This window comes from Acromyrmex echinatior, chromosome 9, assembly GCF_024713525.1.
Source record: "Acromyrmex echinatior isolate Ae372 chromosome 9, ASM2471352v2, whole genome shotgun sequence".
In the NCBI taxonomy this organism is placed as follows: domain Eukaryota; kingdom Metazoa; phylum Arthropoda; class Insecta; order Hymenoptera; family Formicidae; genus Acromyrmex; species Acromyrmex echinatior.
In genome coordinates, this window is record NC_141860.1 from 9,143,425 (window position 1) to 9,161,808 (window position 18,384).

At 32.2% G+C, this 18,384-nt stretch overlaps 1 protein-coding gene across 9 annotated transcripts; it reads right to left on the minus strand.

Annotated features, from left to right (window-relative positions):
* Positions 1–174: 174 nt before the first annotated feature.
* Nc73EF (oxoglutarate dehydrogenase Nc73EF) lies at positions 175–17,669 on the minus strand. Of its 9 annotated transcripts, none has more exons than XM_087409179.1 (17): positions 17,518–17,669; positions 12,669–12,923; positions 12,254–12,463; positions 8,912–9,014; positions 8,147–8,206; positions 6,840–7,095; positions 6,316–6,550; positions 6,019–6,198; positions 5,586–5,766; positions 5,231–5,511; positions 4,760–4,988; positions 4,255–4,533; positions 3,888–4,066; positions 3,231–3,665; positions 2,951–3,105; positions 2,375–2,503; positions 175–1,978 (listed from the first exon to the last, which is right to left on the minus strand). In XM_087409179.1, exons 2-17 carry the CDS (start codon positions 12,915–12,917, stop codon positions 1,879–1,881), a joined length of 3,261 nt encoding a protein of 1,086 aa, XP_087265305.1. In that variant the 5' UTR covers positions 12,918–12,923; positions 17,518–17,669; the 3' UTR covers positions 175–1,878. The 9 variants fall into 9 exon arrangements, with proteins under 9 accessions (XP_087265305.1, XP_087265306.1, XP_011066667.1 ...); XM_087409180.1 differs by lacking the exon at positions 17,518–17,669 and adding an exon at positions 15,427–15,574; XM_011068365.2 differs by lacking the exon at positions 8,147–8,206.
* Between the last annotated feature and the right edge of the window lie 715 nt (positions 17,670–18,384).

Sequence of the window (18,384 nt, forward strand, 5' to 3'; positions counted from 1 at the left end):
TATGAAATCAATTTTTTTTCTTACGATTTGAATACTTATTATTAAATAGGTATCAACATATCGCATTTCTTAACGTTCTGAAAAATATCTATGCAATACGAGCTACATTTTCTTTCTATTATTATGTTTCAAGGAACTATTTCGAAGGGAGCAAGATTGATCACGACACGTGGAGACGATGAGACAATTTAATTCAATTAGCAATAATACGCTACAATATCGGGTGTAATATCAGTGGTATTTGCTAAATAAAATTTTTAATATCAGACATTATTTGTTTGACAGAAAATTTGTTTTAAGCATATACGTATTCCGTGTATTACAATTACGCATATATGACGGATGCAACGGATAGGAACAAGTAGAACGATATTGTGTCTTTTGTTGAACTAACAATAATATCGTGCTAGATCAATAGAGATATCACATAACTATCATTTTGTAAGATATCAAGTAAAATATAAGACCGCTTTCTTGTCAGCACCTGCTTTCCAACAATACAAAACGAATATTACAAGGTCTCTTTTGATCAGCGCAAAGATCGTGCATAGCGTCTCAAGATTCTTCGTGCGTTCCATTTTTCAAACGATCCAGATAGAAGAATATTAAATACTACGCACTTTCACTACACTATACACGCGAACCACGGCCTTTTTTCGGCTAAATTATTATTATTAAAATTAATTTCTAAACGCTATTAGATATTACTAATTTGTCTTCCACTCTCAACATTTTTTACTGAGAGCTGCATCCGTCGACACTGTCCATGGGGTAGCACTAGGGCGTCGGTCGCGCAATCAAGTTTAAACCAAGATCAAAGATCCGAGTTCGATGTGCTTCTATTACTAGCATCTAATGTGTCACCGTGTCAGTACAACCGAAGCCAAGTAGAGATATATCTCGAAGGATTAGTGCTACGTCACACTTCTTTTGCGTCGAGAACGCTGCATAATCCGCCAATCATTTAATTTTTTATAAAAATACAGCGACGATAAAAAGTTAAAGTGATTGGCAACAGTCTCATGGCGCATAAATAAATTACTAGAGAAAAAAAATTGGCCATTATGTACCACGTAGCCTTTTGCCATAGACAGTCTCTTCGGTCCGAAGTGTACTACAGGACTATACGCTACTACACGTTAAAATGTACGCGCTGCGTAACATTGCATAAATTAATAATACTTTCCCTTTCTGTAAAATCTTATTGACTTCACAAAATTAATTTAGAATTAAAGTATAAACAGGCTGAAGTACAGAGAACAATGAACGTACAAATGTTTCACGTTTACGTAGATTAATGGACTAGCAAGTTTCTCTTTTGCTTATTTATATATATATATCTATAAAATGATATATATCTAAATTTCCAACAAACCCAATCACACGCATTAAGCATATCATTCAGACCTACATATGAAAACGCGCAGATTCCAGAAAAAAATGCATAAAAATCACATTCAAACATAGGTAAAAAGAATTAAATCACATGTAAATGAGTAATTGATTGAGAGACAGCATGAGCTAAAAGCTAATATAAATTAATAATCAATATTCAAGTATATTAATGGAAAGCTGTCACAGTTTAGCCTGTAAAACTGTGATAGCTATGTATATACATGCGTTAATAGGAAAAAAAAGAAAAATTAAGAAACAAGAGAAAAAAAATATATTTCAAATAAACGAGCGTGAAACATTTGTGCGCGCTACGAACTTAAATAGGACTTCGCCATTGTGTTCGAAGAAATCATTTAATCGGCTATGATAATATAATCTCTGTTCTGTGGTGTATGTCGAGCAAGACACAAAATTGTCATAATGTGTACATTAAGAGAAAAATAAATAAACTTTCAGTTCTACATGTAGTGCCACAAAGGATTATTAAAAGTTGAGGGAGTCATCGAGCAACTGTTTGAGTTCTTTGAGGTGTTGCATTTTGCTTCCAGTGGCAGGTGACGATGCAGTGGGACGTCCAGCGTACCTAAAACACCAATACAGATTTTGCTCAAAATATGAATATTACTTTTAAAATGCGATACAATTACAATATACACTGATAATATCACTCGATTCCAACAAATAAAGAAAACATTAAAGTATGTATTCAAAGTGTAAACATTATCATTGGCAGCAAATTTATAATTAATTTATAATTAATTTAATTTACCGCAACTTCATAATTATTTCAAATAAAATATATTTTCATGTTTTTAATGTAATTGCAATATTATAAATTTTGTAACATATAATCATAAATAAAAATAATATTTCAATGATTCGTTCATGATATTTTTAAAATAAATATATCTAAATGGAAATTAATTCACAATAATTTTATATTAATACAATCTTCCATTGATTATCTTGCCGATATTACCTCACTGTTCTTTGCTTTGGTTCCGTTGGTTCCGTTGTTTGCGGCTTTGACACAGTTGTGGTTTCAATCGGTTTAGTCGACGAGAACAAACCGGCAAACCACCCTTGACCATTTGAGTTTGACGCGCTACTGCAACACGGCCCAAATTTTCATTTTATTTTAATAGAACATATAAAACGAGGAAAGCAAACGGTTGTCTTTATAACTCATAATAAAGAGATAACTTATAACAAAAGCGCGTTACTCTCCAAATATATCGATTGCGAAATTTTGACATCGCACTCATTATCGCAAAATAAAAAAGTGGGCCGTGTAAACAGTTAAAGGTATAAATATAAAAAACTAAAACGCAATATAGTGTAACATGGGTGCATTCATACACACACATACATATATTTCAGTGTACATATTTTCGGCTGCAGTGAATTTGAATCGATCCGAGATTGATTGAGTAAAGTTGATTGATTAAAGACCGTAAGTGATCTCGTTCAAAAACCAAAATAAACCATATGACTTTAATCAACTATGAATTCAAAATCACTGCAGTTGAAAACGCTATCAGTTTTTGATACTTACACTACGTTTCGGATGCCATTAAGCGCCGTGTGGAACCTAGGTTGCACGTAAGTCCATGCGCCTTGGTTCTTATGCTCTTCCTGAGCCCAGATCAACTCTGCATTCGGATACTTAGCAGCCTCTATCTTGACGAGGTCGTACGGGAAAGGCGAGATCTATAGCAGAATCGATTAAAATGTTGACATGCATTGAATATTTCAAATTTATAATTAATTATGTAATTAAATTTCATTTAATTACATAATGATTGATGATTAACATTCTAAAAATAACAACTGACCTGTTCCACTCTCGCAATCGCGACTTTGTCTTCCAAATTCTGTTCTGTGCGCGCTTTCTTCAGATCATAATAGACTTTTCCGGAGCAGAACAGCAACCTCTTAACGCCGTTGGGATTCTGAACTGCCGTACCTTCTTCAGGTATCACTCTGAGAAATTGTGTATCCTCTAGCATCAAGTCGAAGTTAGACTTAGCCTCTGGATGACGGAGCAGCGACTTTGGTGTCATCAGAATCAATGGTTTCCTGAACGGTAATGCAATTTGACGTCGGAGAATGTGGAAATAATTCGCTGGTGTGCTGCAATTAGCGACGATCCAGTTACTATCGTGCAACTGACGAACAGCAAACTCCTCACTTTCCGGTGGGAAATAATCCGAATCATCAGCGGACATTTGAAGAAATCGTTCCAAACGAGCACTAGAATGCTCGGGACCCTACAAAAAAAAAAGAATGCAAATTTGAAGCCAATAAATAAATTATATTATTGCAAACGATTGACTTGTTAGATTGATTCATATGTATGCCTCGATTATATAAGATTAGAAGATTGAAGTTGTGTAAGTGAATATGAGGTGAATGGTAACCGGTTTCCATGTCATATTTCAAAAAATAAATTATATACATCATAAAATAATTTAATAATTTTATAGATTTACCATTCCTTCGAGACCGTGTGGTTGCAACATGACAAGACCGGATTGTCTAACCCACTTGGCTTGACCGCTGCTGATGAACTGATCAATTATACATTGCGCCGTATTGTTAAAGTCTCCGAATTGAGCTTCCCAGCATACCAAAGCATTAGGATTCGTCATAGAATAACCTAGCTCAAATCCTATAATTACAAATTATTTTAATATGAAAAAATTATGAGTACTTAATATATATAGTACATTTCGAAATACACTAACCATTAAAAATTTATAATTCACATTATAAATGCTGCAGATTTTCAGTACAGTTACTACATTGAGAATGTATTATAATTATATATAAGATTGTAAAAACTATAATTTCTCTTACCGAGAACGCCAAATTCGGATAAAGAACTGTTGCACACTGTGTAAGGTGCCTGATCAGGATATAAATAGCAGAGTGGTCTATAAGTTGCCTTATCTACAGTCTGATGATGCAATACGTGGTGCCTGTGAGAGAACGTGCCTCTTTCCACATCCTGACCTGACAAACGAACGTGAATACCTTCCTTGAGAAGAGATCCGAAAGCCATAGCTTCGCCAAGAGCCCAGTCGACAGTTCTAGCCTCAATCATTTCCATACGAGATTTCAAAATACGCTCGATACCTGTAATAAAATAATTGCCGTTTTTCCTAACTCTATTGTATAAATTATATATTGCTACATGAATTACTATATAAATTTGTTATAAGTTATATTATTATATATATTTTTATAAGTTTGTAATTTTAATTTTTTATTATGTTTTATTTCAGGTTTATTTTAATTTAATATATCTTTTTATTAGAAAAAAAATATTATCACATTCATCTTTTAACGCTGCTCTACTCACCTTTGTGGATGACAAATTCAGCAGCATTCGGTGGCGGCGATGAGAATTTCTTTCCAATATGTATAAGCGTGTCTTCCTTGATACCAGTAGGCGAAACCTTCAACGGGTCTTTTCCTTCAAAGAAACCTGACCATGGCGAATCCAACCAATCTTTGTACTTAATGTGTGTTTCCTGCCTAGCATTGTTATATGCTTCTTCGCAGATCTTTTCGTACTTGGCTTTGACATCCTATAAAGAATAAGCGCTTTTATATTGCAAAAGTAATTATATAAAATATTTGCTATAAAATGAAATTGCTTTATATGGTTTGAGCTGGATGTTTATTTTTTAGTTTTATTTTCACGTAACAGTCTTAAAAACACTGTTTAATATAAAATATATTGTGTGCGTGAGAGAGAGAGAGAGAGAGAGAGAGAGAGAGAGAGAGAGAGAGAGAGAGAGACTGACTGACTGACTTGCTGACTTCATACCTCAACTTCCGCAGGAGTGACGACAGTACTTTCGATGAGCGAGTTGGCATATTTGTCAAGAGCTGACAAAGTATCTTTGATCTTACGATACATCAGAGGCTGAGTGAACATCGGTTCGTCAATCTCGTTGTGGCCATTGCGCCTGTAGGAGACCAAATCGATCACAACGTCCTTGTGGAAGGTAGCCCTCCATTCTGCCGCAACTTTACACACATGCATTACGGCTTCGGGATCGTCGGAATTCACATGGAAGATGGGTGCGTTTACTACTCGAGCCACATCTGATAAATAAATTCGTGAGAATTACTGCTATTACAGAAAAAACATAAATCAGTTTTCACTAGTAAATACCAACCAGTGCAATATGGCGACGATCGTGAATGCCTCGGATCGGTGGTAAAACCGATCTGATTATTCACAACAATATGAATAGTGCCGTGGGTTGTGTAATCAGGCAGATCAGATAGATGCATTGTTTCGAAGACAATACCTTGACCACAGAACGCAGCATCTCCATGAAGAAGAATGGACATGACCTAGAGACAAATAAAATTATATTCATCAAAATTAATTAATATTTATAAACAAATCAAGATTATATTATTAAGATAATATAGCTGCACTATATTATTTGATATCCAATAATCAATAATATTTAATCATTTTAATAATTATTTAATCTCATAACTTAAATTTTTAAAGTCATTTTTCTTTATTTAGTATCCGCTCATTGCCACCTAATTACAAAAAGTATTCAAGGTACAATTTTATTTATATGTATTGCTTACTTTTTTGCCTTCGCCATCGCCACGGTAAAATTGCTCGGCGCGTGTTTTGCCTTGAACCACCGGATCTACGGCCTCCAAGTGCGATGGATTTGCAACCACAGCCAGACGAATGTTCTTGTTCGTCACTCGATTAAGACGTTCTATGTAAGTGCCCAAATGATATTTCACATCGCCAGAACCCTGGAATCACTTTACCGTTACCAAGAATCTCAAATCGACAAATTAGCCGCGATAGCAAAATACACTTTCTATAATTAAATTCTATAATTAAATAAACACAATTCGTTTTATGCTTACATCATCAGCGGCTTCGAGAGCAGCAAATTGTGTAAAAATTTGACTCAGTGGCTTACGACAGACATTAGCGAGAACATTGAGACGACCACGGTGAGGCATACCCATGACAATCGACTCAACTCCCAATTCCGTGGATTTATCAATCACTTGCTTCATAGCTGGAATTAAAATTTCGCAACCCTCCAAACCAAATCTCTTCTCCGAGGACCATTTGCGTGCCAAGAATGCCTCGAATCTGTGATTTAGACACTTGCTAGTTATATAGTTATATTTCCTAATTATATTTCTTAGACGCTAAGCAAATATGTGAGAAACTAAATTCCATACTTTTACATGTCGATTTAATTTTTCTTTAAAAAGTTATTTTAGAAAAAAATTCCATTTAAATATAAATTATGACAAAAAAGATTATAAAATATAAAAAAATACAAATAAGGACTAAATACTTTGGGTTTCCTAAAAATTGTCAACTTCAAAGCTAGCACTATTTTTGGAATTCATTTAATTAGCGCCGATGTTATTACCCGGTTGCACGTGTCAATCTGGCTAAAATAAGTCTCTTCTCGTCATTCGTCATTTCCATGATTCCGGGTGTTTCCATCTTTTGCCTGATCCAATTGCACTGCTCCAAAGAGTTAATGAACATGAACTCAACACCGATGTGACCGCAGTAAGCCGCTTCGAGCCGTTTCAGAATCTCACGCAACGGCAATGATTTCTCCTTGCCGCCAATAAATGTGGTGGATGGCAATTTGAAAACACGATCCATGTCCGACTCCTCTGTATTAAGCAATTGAAATAAAAAATACATGCGTTTTATAAATCAACATTCATAATAAAAAATTACAATTCTAATATATTTATAGATATTACTGTAAGATGTTTAAATACATCGCGCGTTTCTATTTATTTAATATCAAATAATTCATTTATAATAAATAAAATGTAATTGTATAAGTTTAACTGTACTAAAATATACTTTTTTTAATTTGTTCTTTTTAAAACTGATACTGAAAATGTCTTTAAAACTTCATTTTCAACAGTAATTACTTTCTTGTAGTAAAAACAGAATAATTATTTTTAATTTAAAAAATATTTAATATACATCGCATATATATATATAAATATTTCTTTAATAGACACAATATTTACATACTGCAAAATATCTGCTGAAACGAACATGCAGTATATTTTGGAAAATATGTAAGGATATTGATGGTCACAACATATCACTATACGCACGACAGTGCAAACAAATACGAAACTCAAAGAAAAACAAAGTTCTTTGATGCAAAAGAAAAGCTGTGAGCTTAAGTAAAGCATCATTAGTTCAAACAACAACCACCATTGAGTCAACCATTTGAAAATGTTTCAAACTAACTAAAAAGATGTAATAAAAAATATACAGCAAAAAAGACAATATAAATAAGAACACAAGATAAAAAGAAAAAAATATATATTAGAAAAATTTCAGAGATAATATACGCCACACTTTGATTTAATAGACAGGAGAGAAAGTAAAACAAAATTATTTTTTTTTTTAAGTTTTACATCCGTATTCATAGTCCATCTATATTAAGATATTCGTAACTCGACATCGATACTCAAATGTCTCTCCTCTAATTCCTGTACGGAAAACGTTTGAAAACTAGCTGTTGTTTGCGAATATCTTTATATAGTCGAGAAGTTTACGCAGAAGAACCCAAGCACCTGTATACAGGCTTTCGGCCAAAAATTATCTTGATTCAAACTCAAGATAAACCAGTGCCTCCCAATATGCTAGCATAAGTAAAAGAGCGGGAAACTCCCGTTTTGGGTGGCGACTACATACTTTGCATTAGGACAGCTCGGTATTGAAGTTGCTGCGAGAAAGTAGTGCGTGGTCTCTTCCCTGTGGACATTAGACTCAAACTCAACGATCGGATCGAAATTAATCCCAAGGATTCAGGATTCTTTGCAAGGACCTGCTGCATTCAGCTCATACTTACTCGTAATAAAACGAGAAATTTAATAAATTAACCGATAAATCTAGATCTCTGCTTATATAAATATTAAATTAAACGTATGTTGCACACTACCTTTCAATGATATCTTTTTTTGGTACCAGCAATACCAAACCAACAATTTATTCACAAATAAAGAAAATAAAAAGTAAATATATAATATAAAAAAGTGTTATATTAAAAGAATTTTGTGTGTTATATTAAGTGTTATATTAAAACAAGCGATAAATTAATATACTGAATAACATAGTGAATTAATAATGCGAAAAAAACTTTATAGTATGTTTCCATTTGTATAAGTTACTTGAAAGAATGAAATATTCACTCCACATTTGAATTAAACAAGAAAGAAGAAATTAAATGCAGTTTTATACAATAGCAGCCTATAAATAAATTTTATAGAGAAAATTAATAGACAAAAACATTCGAAGATATATAACTGTGATTGTTACATCATTATCGTTTAATATTCGATAGTCATTCGATTACTAGTTTTCAAATGCACCGATGATGCATTTTTGCATCGAAACGTTTCGAGAGTAATTCTTTTTACTCTTCTCTATTTACGCAGAAACACGTTCAATTAAGCTTACCGAATGAATAATGGGTATAGAGCAATTCTTGCGGATGTCTATCATCAAGATCAGCGCTGTTGATGCCGAGTGGATCCAATTTAGCGATATGATGGCCACGAATCTGTCAATTTAACGCCACATTCATGCGAACCAAATCATTTTCAAATTCTCATTTGATTTAAGTACATTTAATCAAAATATAAATTACTATATTTGATGTTCTACTCAAAGAATGTGCATCATGACATAGATAATACATGGTATTCGATGCAAGCTATCGTCATGCTCTTTAAGAAAACATCATCACAGTAATTAATATTAAATACGCACAACATACGAAGCTAATATCTTAACGTTTGTAAATGTTATCTGCTCCTTAACTTCCCTATTATTAATATGTTATATTTGTTTAATTATATGTTATATTTAATTTAAGATATAATAATAAGTGTCTGCTCAAACATCCCCTTATTTATTGCAACTCACACAAGAAAAAATAATCGCGTGCAGTATGTTAGTGTATACAAATTTTATAAAGACAAGCATACTAGACGAAAAATATGTGCAGATGTCCAAAAGCAATACATATACAATAACATATATAAATCATACATGCAAAAAAATCAACATAAATTCCTTTATTCTTACCTCCAACGTTTTACTCATATATTATTGGGCAATGTACATTTATCTATTTTTACTTTTTGTCAAATATAAACACAATGAATGCATTATGATAAATGTCATACTCGACAATGTCTGCGCATGTATATGAATATTCAAATTACGAAATCCTTAGATAATTGATAATTATGAGATAAAAGATGAGACGCATTCATTTTTGTGATTCCTAAAATGAGTACAATGTTTTTCCAAACATTTTCAGTATCAGTATGCCACAAGACTCGCTTTTTCTTTTGTAATACATAATATTTAGATTTGTATAATTCTTTTTAATTACTAGGAATAAATTATTTGTAAGGTATTTTCAATAAAAAAAAAACTTAAAATAATTTCCAAAAATATCAAAAAAATAATAACTGATTATTTCTTATTTTACTTTATATAGATATTACTTCAATATAATTTTGAAATACGTTCCATACGTTGTAGAGAAAATCATTAAGATAAAATTGCGTCGCCTAAAATTGTATCAAAATTATAAATAATTTTCGTAGTTATTTTCTAAAAAGATTGAAATTTTATCTAAAGTAGAAAAATTCTATTTTATGGTCCTTAGAATTTTATCTAAAATTAAAAAATTCTTTCAACTTGGCAAAAGTGAGATTAATATGTGAAGATGATTACATAAAATGATAATACTGAATGTATTATGAATAAAATTACAGTAAACATGAACCGAGTAATTTACGGCTATATGTATATACCACATCACTCCAAATCAAGTACAATGCGATTCTCATATACGTATGGCACGTATGGCAAGAAAACGCGTCTTTAAAACAAAAGCCCGCGTAAAATGCTTAGGAAGAAAAATCTTACCAAGCATATACTGTCGCAACACTTGTTCTGGAGATCCTTTGCGTGCTGCATAATGAGTGTGTATCAGGTCTGTTTGCATAATACCCAGCGGATCCAGATCAGCAACTAAGTGACCTCGGGCCTATACGCCAATAATCCCGAAAAAAACCTCACATTTATATAAACTGTGTCTATTCTCACAACTATGCTGTACACATAATTACAATGTAGAAAAAAAAGAAAAAAATACAGCAGCTATATACAGCAAAATTAGCAAACAAATATCCCAATTATATTTACTTATAGCATACACTAAGATAACACATATTATTGATATTTATTGCAACAATGTTTGTGAAGAAATGGATTCTGTTTTTCGTTTATTTCATGATTATAATTTCACTATAGTAAAAAAAAAATAGAATCATTGTTATAATAAATATAGTTATCATAGTTTTAATAAAATGATTAGAAATAGTGTGCTGCTGCTTCTTCCTTGATAGGAGTATCTATATGTATTGAGAAGAAGGAAAAAGATTAAGACATAAAAAATCATAATTTAAAAAATTATCCATTTTTTTTGTTGAAAAAAATATAAAAATGCAAGACATGCTTGAAATAGAAGATGCAGTGAGTCACTAGTATAGTCATACAAAAAATGAGGCTATTATGCAATATTCATAATATTTGCTATTTGTATTCAATATATTTATCATGTGTTAATACTTGAGACAAACAGAATGTCAGAAAATTTGGAAACACACATGATAGCCCCTAACATTAAGCAGAAATACAACAAAAAAAACATTCCACGTCCCAGACTCATATAGATATATTCTCGCATAAAGTTTATAATCGCGCAAAATACATAAATATAAATTTTAACACATACATATTATCAAAAAACATTCTATCTGTTCCATGGAAATGAAACTGAGACACAAAAGATATTAAAATATTTTCTTCAATGAAATTTACAATGTATCTACATATACGTATGCATGTAAACTTCATTGAACGAATAAATGGCTGTATAAATGCATGCCATGGCAATTTCCGTAATATATGAATACATTTCAAAATATAATAAGAAATAGCTTTCGTTTTGGTAATGGCAAAGTTGAGAAATCGTAAACTTTTATCGCATTAAAATTTTTTTAACATTCAACTACAAATATCAATGGCCGGTATTTATAGTCGTAGTTTTTCAAGACTATCTTAAGTGTATTCCTAAAATGTTATAAATTATAACATTTTAGGAATACACTTAAAATAGTGTTTATTATTAATGTTCCAATTATTAATGTTCATTTCTATTAATATAGATTAGCATCTTAAGATCTTTAAGACGGATATCTTTAAGACGATCTTAAAATAAAAACATACACCATAAAAATACTTGCCTTATATTTTTAACATATTGCTATTATATATATTTTTATACATGCAGCTTTTAATGGACCAATTTAGTATGATTCAAAAGCAGATTTCTCCAGGTTCCCATTTAATTTATTAAATGTTATATAATAGTAAAAGAATATTACATTATTTTACATTACGACATTATTATTTATATAGATAATAGAGATAGGAGCAGAAATTTATTAAAAAATAGTATTTTTAATTTATGCATAATAATCAATATTAAAAAGCAATTTTTACTGTTATTAATTATCATTTAAATTATACATGACTGAATAAAATAATCTTGCAAACAAAAATAATGCAAGTAGTAATGATTACGTGAATTATCAATCACTCTTAAATATTCTTCATAATCTTACACACGATAAATTATCATATCCAAAATATGTATTTGTTTGCAAGAGTAGCACATCTATATTCATTACCAGGAGTAAAGTAAACAAAATATCGTACCTGATAAGAACGAATGATAGCTTGCACCGCTAGATGGTCATCAATAATTTTTTCATTGACAGGCGCCTGGCCGAGTTGCGTTCCGCCACCCAGGGGCAACAACGCTCCGAGTGGTACTTGATTGTAACTTGGAGCGAGGGATGGTGGTGCCTGATATGCGAATCCTGGGGCAGCTCCAGCGGTGCTGTTTCGAAAGAAGGAATCCCATGACTACAAATAAACAAGAACAAAATAAATTTAAGCAAAATCTTTCCATCTATAATATAAACAACCGACACAATTAAATAGTTTTTACAAAAGAAAACAGTAAAAATAATAAATAGACACTCTTTTTATCTTTCGTCGGGTTTTAATTTCCCTTGTAATAAAAAATTGATTTGAATGTTTGTGCAAAGATGCATTTAAATTTATTTACCACGTGCACACTGTGTGGATCTTGCAGCCACGCGTTGTACATCTCTTCCACGTAAGAGCTGGTGCTGCCATTCAAGAAGGGTTCGGTTGCTACTCGGCTATTGTATTTGCGCGCGGGCTCCGTGAAAATCAACTGGCTGGTCCTAGTCAATGAATGACTACGGACCACCCAGGATGCGTATCTTTCGGGCCCGCATATGCGCGGCGCCAAAGGGACCAGCGTACTGAATACTGTCCTTGCTTTATACATTTTCACCTGGAACATAACACGGCAAATCATTCAATGCCTTATCTTGCTTCATATCGAAGAGATGTAAATAATGAAATTGCGTAAACATAGTTACCGATAAGGCATACCCAAATTTTATGTATCATTTAAATATCTAAAGTTATTAAATGGATATGCGCTGTCTTAAGACCGCAATTGCAATTAAATTAAACAAAGATTCAAATGTCATGCCCGGTCATGAGGCATTAATGAGAATATAAACTTTGATAAGCGCAGTAGCAACGTATATTAAACAAATCTTACACGTACAATCACAATCTGGCTTTATCTATTATAGTCTGTCATCTTATCATTGTTCTCATTGCATCACTGAAATTCTAGACTTTGCCTTTATGTCATCCATTGATTACTAAGAAATGCGGAGAATATCAAAGGCGCATTTTGCAATTGTGTAAGCATGATTGGTGCATTTAGCTGTTCTCATATGTTGCAATATATATGTATATGCGCGCTTGTTTGTGCATAAGGTTAAATAAAACCTGAGTCGATATATGTATAGACGTATTCGTAGCATTCGTTATACTGTATCTTATCATGTAAACATAATTGCGTCATTATTAAATGTAATACGTCAAATTTGACATACAATTAATATTCATAAAAGTAAAGTATCAATAAAATGTAACTTTACAAGTATAACTATTGTACAATTTCCCGGAACTTCAATAAAAGATTATTATATAAAATTTCAGAAAATATATTTATCATTAAGACATACAAATAATTGATAATCATAATAAATAAAATTGAGCTCTCGAGATATCTAATAAGTATTATAAATTACTGTCAGGTGATTGAGAGCAGAATTATGACGCAGTTATTCGAGCTATATATAAAATTGTATTTTATAATGCGCTTTAAAGGAGATCAGAGGGGTTTAAAATTTCGAGAAACTGAACTTTTTGTTTTTTATATATTCTAACAGTGTGACTTTTTAAGAATATTTTCCTGTTTGCTTTTTTGAGAAATTTATAAAATTGAGCTCAGGAGAACCAAAAATAGAGGACAATGAAAATACAAGGGATCCCCATCGGAATCCCTTGTATTTCTCTTATTTTCTGTGAAGCTCGATCCTAAAGAAGGGAACGATAACAAAATTCGATACACAGTACATTTATTATCATAAACACTGAGATATTACTATTCTATTTTTATTCTAAGAACTGGCCAGTTTTCAAATTGCGTAACAATGTTCGAGGAAAAAAAAATGCAATGAGGTTTGTCACAGCAAAACATAACTCCTTTCTAATTTTCAAAAAAAAAAAAAGTTATTTAAAAAATTTTATTAAAAAATACTGTATATAAATAAAGACTATATATAAGACTGTATATAATAACTAAAGACATAAGCAATTAATCTCTACAAAATTTTAGTTAATTTTAATTTTTAAAAAATTAGGTTGAAGTTAAAATTTTAAAACGTAAGTCCAAGTAAAAATGCCAATGGCACAATTTATGACGTTTTGAATTGCACTATTCATTTTTCTCCACTTATAATAGCAACTTTTCACGCTAAATATTAATGTGTCATAACACAGAATTTACAATCCATTCATATAATTATACATTCGTATAATTTTGACATTTTGATGTTTTTTGATGTCGTAACACACCTTAAATATTTCGGAGAAAAAATTATAATAAATTAAAAAATATTATTAAGAGAACACATATTTCCTATATACTTCTGCATAAATATAAAATTGCATACGTCAACAGATTCTCACGACAATATATTTGTAGTAATGCACAAAATGTTATCTAAAGTACTTCCTTTAAAAAGTAGAGTAAAGATTAGAAAGCATAGTACACAAGTAAATCCAAAGTTTGCATTATCAGGACTTCACGGAGTTCCAGATAAGCTTTGATAAATGTCATTGTATCTGTCAGAAACGCAATAATAGTCTAACAATGAGTTAAAATACTATGAAATATTGCTTTTTCTTAACATAAAAAAGAAGTGTTTCTTCTAAAAAAAGAATCTTATTATTGTTTCAAGCTAGACAGTCAAATTTTAATTAAAATAATTGTATATTTATTATGGAATATTTATTAAATATTTATGAATACATATTAACTCGAAACCTTGAGAGCTTTTAACGTATAAAAGTAATTACGATTAGAATATTTCTCAATAATCATATCTAAAATGGCAAATATCATCTATTATTTATTTAACAGCGAAATCTCTAATTAGATCCTGCTTATCAATCGAGATAATTCACTTAGAGAGGCGGAACATCTGGCGTCACGTACATGCTCCTCTTTTTTTCGAAGATTAGATTACAAGATAAAAAACCTATCAAGACAAGAGTAACGAAAAAGAAAGTAGAAAAAAATTCGCAGATTAATTTTACTTCCTTTCACTTTAACAGTAAATAAAATCAGAAACTTAAGGAACGAAGGCGAGGCCATCGAGTATCGTTTTTTCTCCACAGTTGTATCCTTACAAGACACATGCCGCGTTTACCTTCAGAAGTCCTATTCGTCTTCTTTTATCCGACGCTCAAAATATGTGGAAAAATGTGGAAAAAAGATATAGTCGAGAAGAATAATTCAAAGTCCTAGTGACACACGCGATAAGATTGTCTCGGAATTCGTTTCGAGGCGATTACTGGCCTCGTTCAGGCACATGTGACTATCGGGAAAAACTGCGGGCTCTCCCCGTCTCTTTACATAGGAGAACCTCCGTGAGATCGCAATGACTGGAAGTGGGGAATACCTGATTGTCGTTTGCGATCACGTCAGAAATGCAGATGCGATCACGTCGGTCTTAAGAACGTAGCCGCTCCGTTACTTAAATATATACATACCACGACAATTTTTGTACGTCTGATATAATAAAAGCAAATCAGCAAATTAAATATAGTTATCAGTAAGTTTACCAATCAATTTATCAACGATAAGGACAATTAACATATCTTTACTAAAGTAAATGTACATATTTTTTGCTAACAGTATTAACAGTAACGTGTTCGTTTTTTACTCTTTAAAATCTTAAAATTACAACTGTATATATTTACCAAATTACAGTAAATTAATTTATGTGACACATTGACGAAGATAAGATCTATCATGTAAATTATACAATTTAATTACACGAGTTCGTTTCTTCCAATTATTTCCAATTCTATCGATTTGAAACAGACACATTATCATAATTTTTGGGAAAAAAGGAGATTTAGGAGAAGTGAGAAAGCGAGGAACTTCCAGATTACGTGTACGATCTATTTACTTGTCAGAATTTTTGAAATAAAAAAGGAATTACAAAAAACTTCTAGACCAGGAAATACTATATTTATGAAGTGTACAATTCGTTTGTTCGCTGCCAGAACTTCGAGAAAAGAGGGAAAGTTACGAATTTCCAAGCTACGATCTTCAATTTACTATTAATATATTTATTGTCAATATTTTTGAGAAGAAAAAGGAATTGCAAGAAATTTCTAGGCCACGTGAATGATCTATTTACTTTGTTAAAATTTTTAGAAAAAGGTGGAGTTGCAAGGAACTTCCAGATGTCTACGATCTATTTTCTCAATGGAAAAGAAAGGGAATCTTTCAGACCACGTACATGACCTACTTCTGACAGCACGTGTCTACACTCTACGTTTACCGCGCTTTTACTCTTTTCTCTTTTCTCCTTGCCGTTCTCTCTCGGGACTGCGATAATCGTATCACTTAAATTTCACAGGAAAGCGGATGATGCAAGCATTCGTACGTTTTTCTTTTACGAACAAAATTGTATCTTTGCAAGCGGAAGAAAGTCAAAGAGCATAAATAACGTAAGACGCAAAACTAGAGATGTAAACGACGGAAAAATCCTAAAATTTATTGCTATAGAAGTTATTTACAGTAAAAAAAAACTAGTTTTTTACTTGATACTTTTTTCCGAAGTAAAAAATACCGTTTTTTTTACATCTCTACGCAAAACGATCGCTGTAATTCGGGGAGAAATCAAACGCGCGTACACACAACTGTAATAAAAAAAAAAACCGACCCCTCTGAATCGCTAACAAGAAACGAGAGTGCTAACAATATTGCTAACAAGCCTTTAACGCCTATTAACGTCCTAATAATTCGCGGAAAATACGGATGATTTATATCACAATCTGTACCGTGAAGAGAAAACACGCGGGAGAAAACTAAACGATTAAACGTGTATCTCTTAACCTACGAACTCGCCCACGCCTCCCCTTCTCATCACAAAAATGACGAGGGATGAGGGGTTAGGATTTCGTCACGAGGCGCGCGAGATCGAAACCGATCTGACTGGGTGAACCCCTTATCACGAATTGTCACGAATGTTTCTCTTTTTTTTCGTCCCCTTTCGATAAGACTATACAAAATAGATAGGAAGAGAAGGGGAAGGCGCGAGATCGTGAAGTCAGGTGACTATTTTCGGTCCGTGGCGAATTTTTACGTAACCGAGCATAATCCCATAAAACGACGCGATCGATCGGTCAACCGACCGGCGACAATCTCGGATGACGTCGACGTTACCAGTCGACAAGAGACGCGACGCAATCTCGACAACGTCGTCCGTCGGCTGGAGTTCACCTACCTGATGTTAACGCGACGAGGGTCAAATACTGTCCACCATTTGCAACTCGATACCACTCACTTCTCGCTTGCACTTACTCTGCCACCGCCACTGTACGCTTCCCTAAAATACACTCGCGAAGAGAACCCGAGCGCGACCTAGCGACGAAAAGTTCCCTCGCGGTCACGTGACAGAAGCGCGCGAATTGCTCGAGAAATCTCGAAATTTAAATTCGACCTCGAGAAATACAATATCTCGTGCGCGAGTTTGATCAAATTCCATTTTTTTTTTATTAATTTGTTTAATATCTATTATTTATAACATAGATAGAGTTATTTTTTGCTGTTTAATATATGGGACAAAAATAGAATTTTGCTTCTTAAATGATTATACTATTCAAATTAATTAGAATTTGGTCAAAGTCGCCATTTACTTCATTTTATAATTGCTTTAGTTTCAGTAAAATTAATAATAATTATAATTATAATGAGAAAATCTGAATTCGCGATTCGAGAACAAACGTCACGAAACGGCAAATTAAATTTTGAGATAAATTTGATTTTTTTAACTATTCGTAATGATTTCACTTCTTTTAATAAAATTTCAAAGAATACATATACGGATTCTAATTTTAATTGTCGTCACTACATTAAAATTTTTGATACTTTCGTTATCAAATTGTATATAAGTTGAATTTGCTTCTTTATGAATTTTTCAAAACAAAAAAGAATTCGTGCGACAAGAGAACGATGTGATCGTCCAACGTGTTGTGTAACTGTAACCTACGTATTATTTTTTTTAATTTTGTACGTATATTTTATATGTATGTACTGCGAGAAATCATTTTTAAAACGACAAAAACAGTGTAATTTAACGTAAATTTTGAAT

Coding starts and splice junctions, on each gene's coding strand:
- Nc73EF (XM_087409179.1), bottom strand. CDS start 12,917: ATGTATAAAGCAAGGACAGTATTCAGTACGCTGGTCCCTTTGGCGCCG. Junction 8,207..8,911: donor CTATACCCATTATTCATTCG/GTAAGCTTAATT, acceptor TAATGTCCACAG/GGAAGAGACCACGCACTACT. Junction 4,989..5,230: donor TCACTCCTGCGGAAGTTGAG/GTATGAAGTCAG, acceptor TATTCTTTATAG/GATGTCAAAGCCAAGTACGA.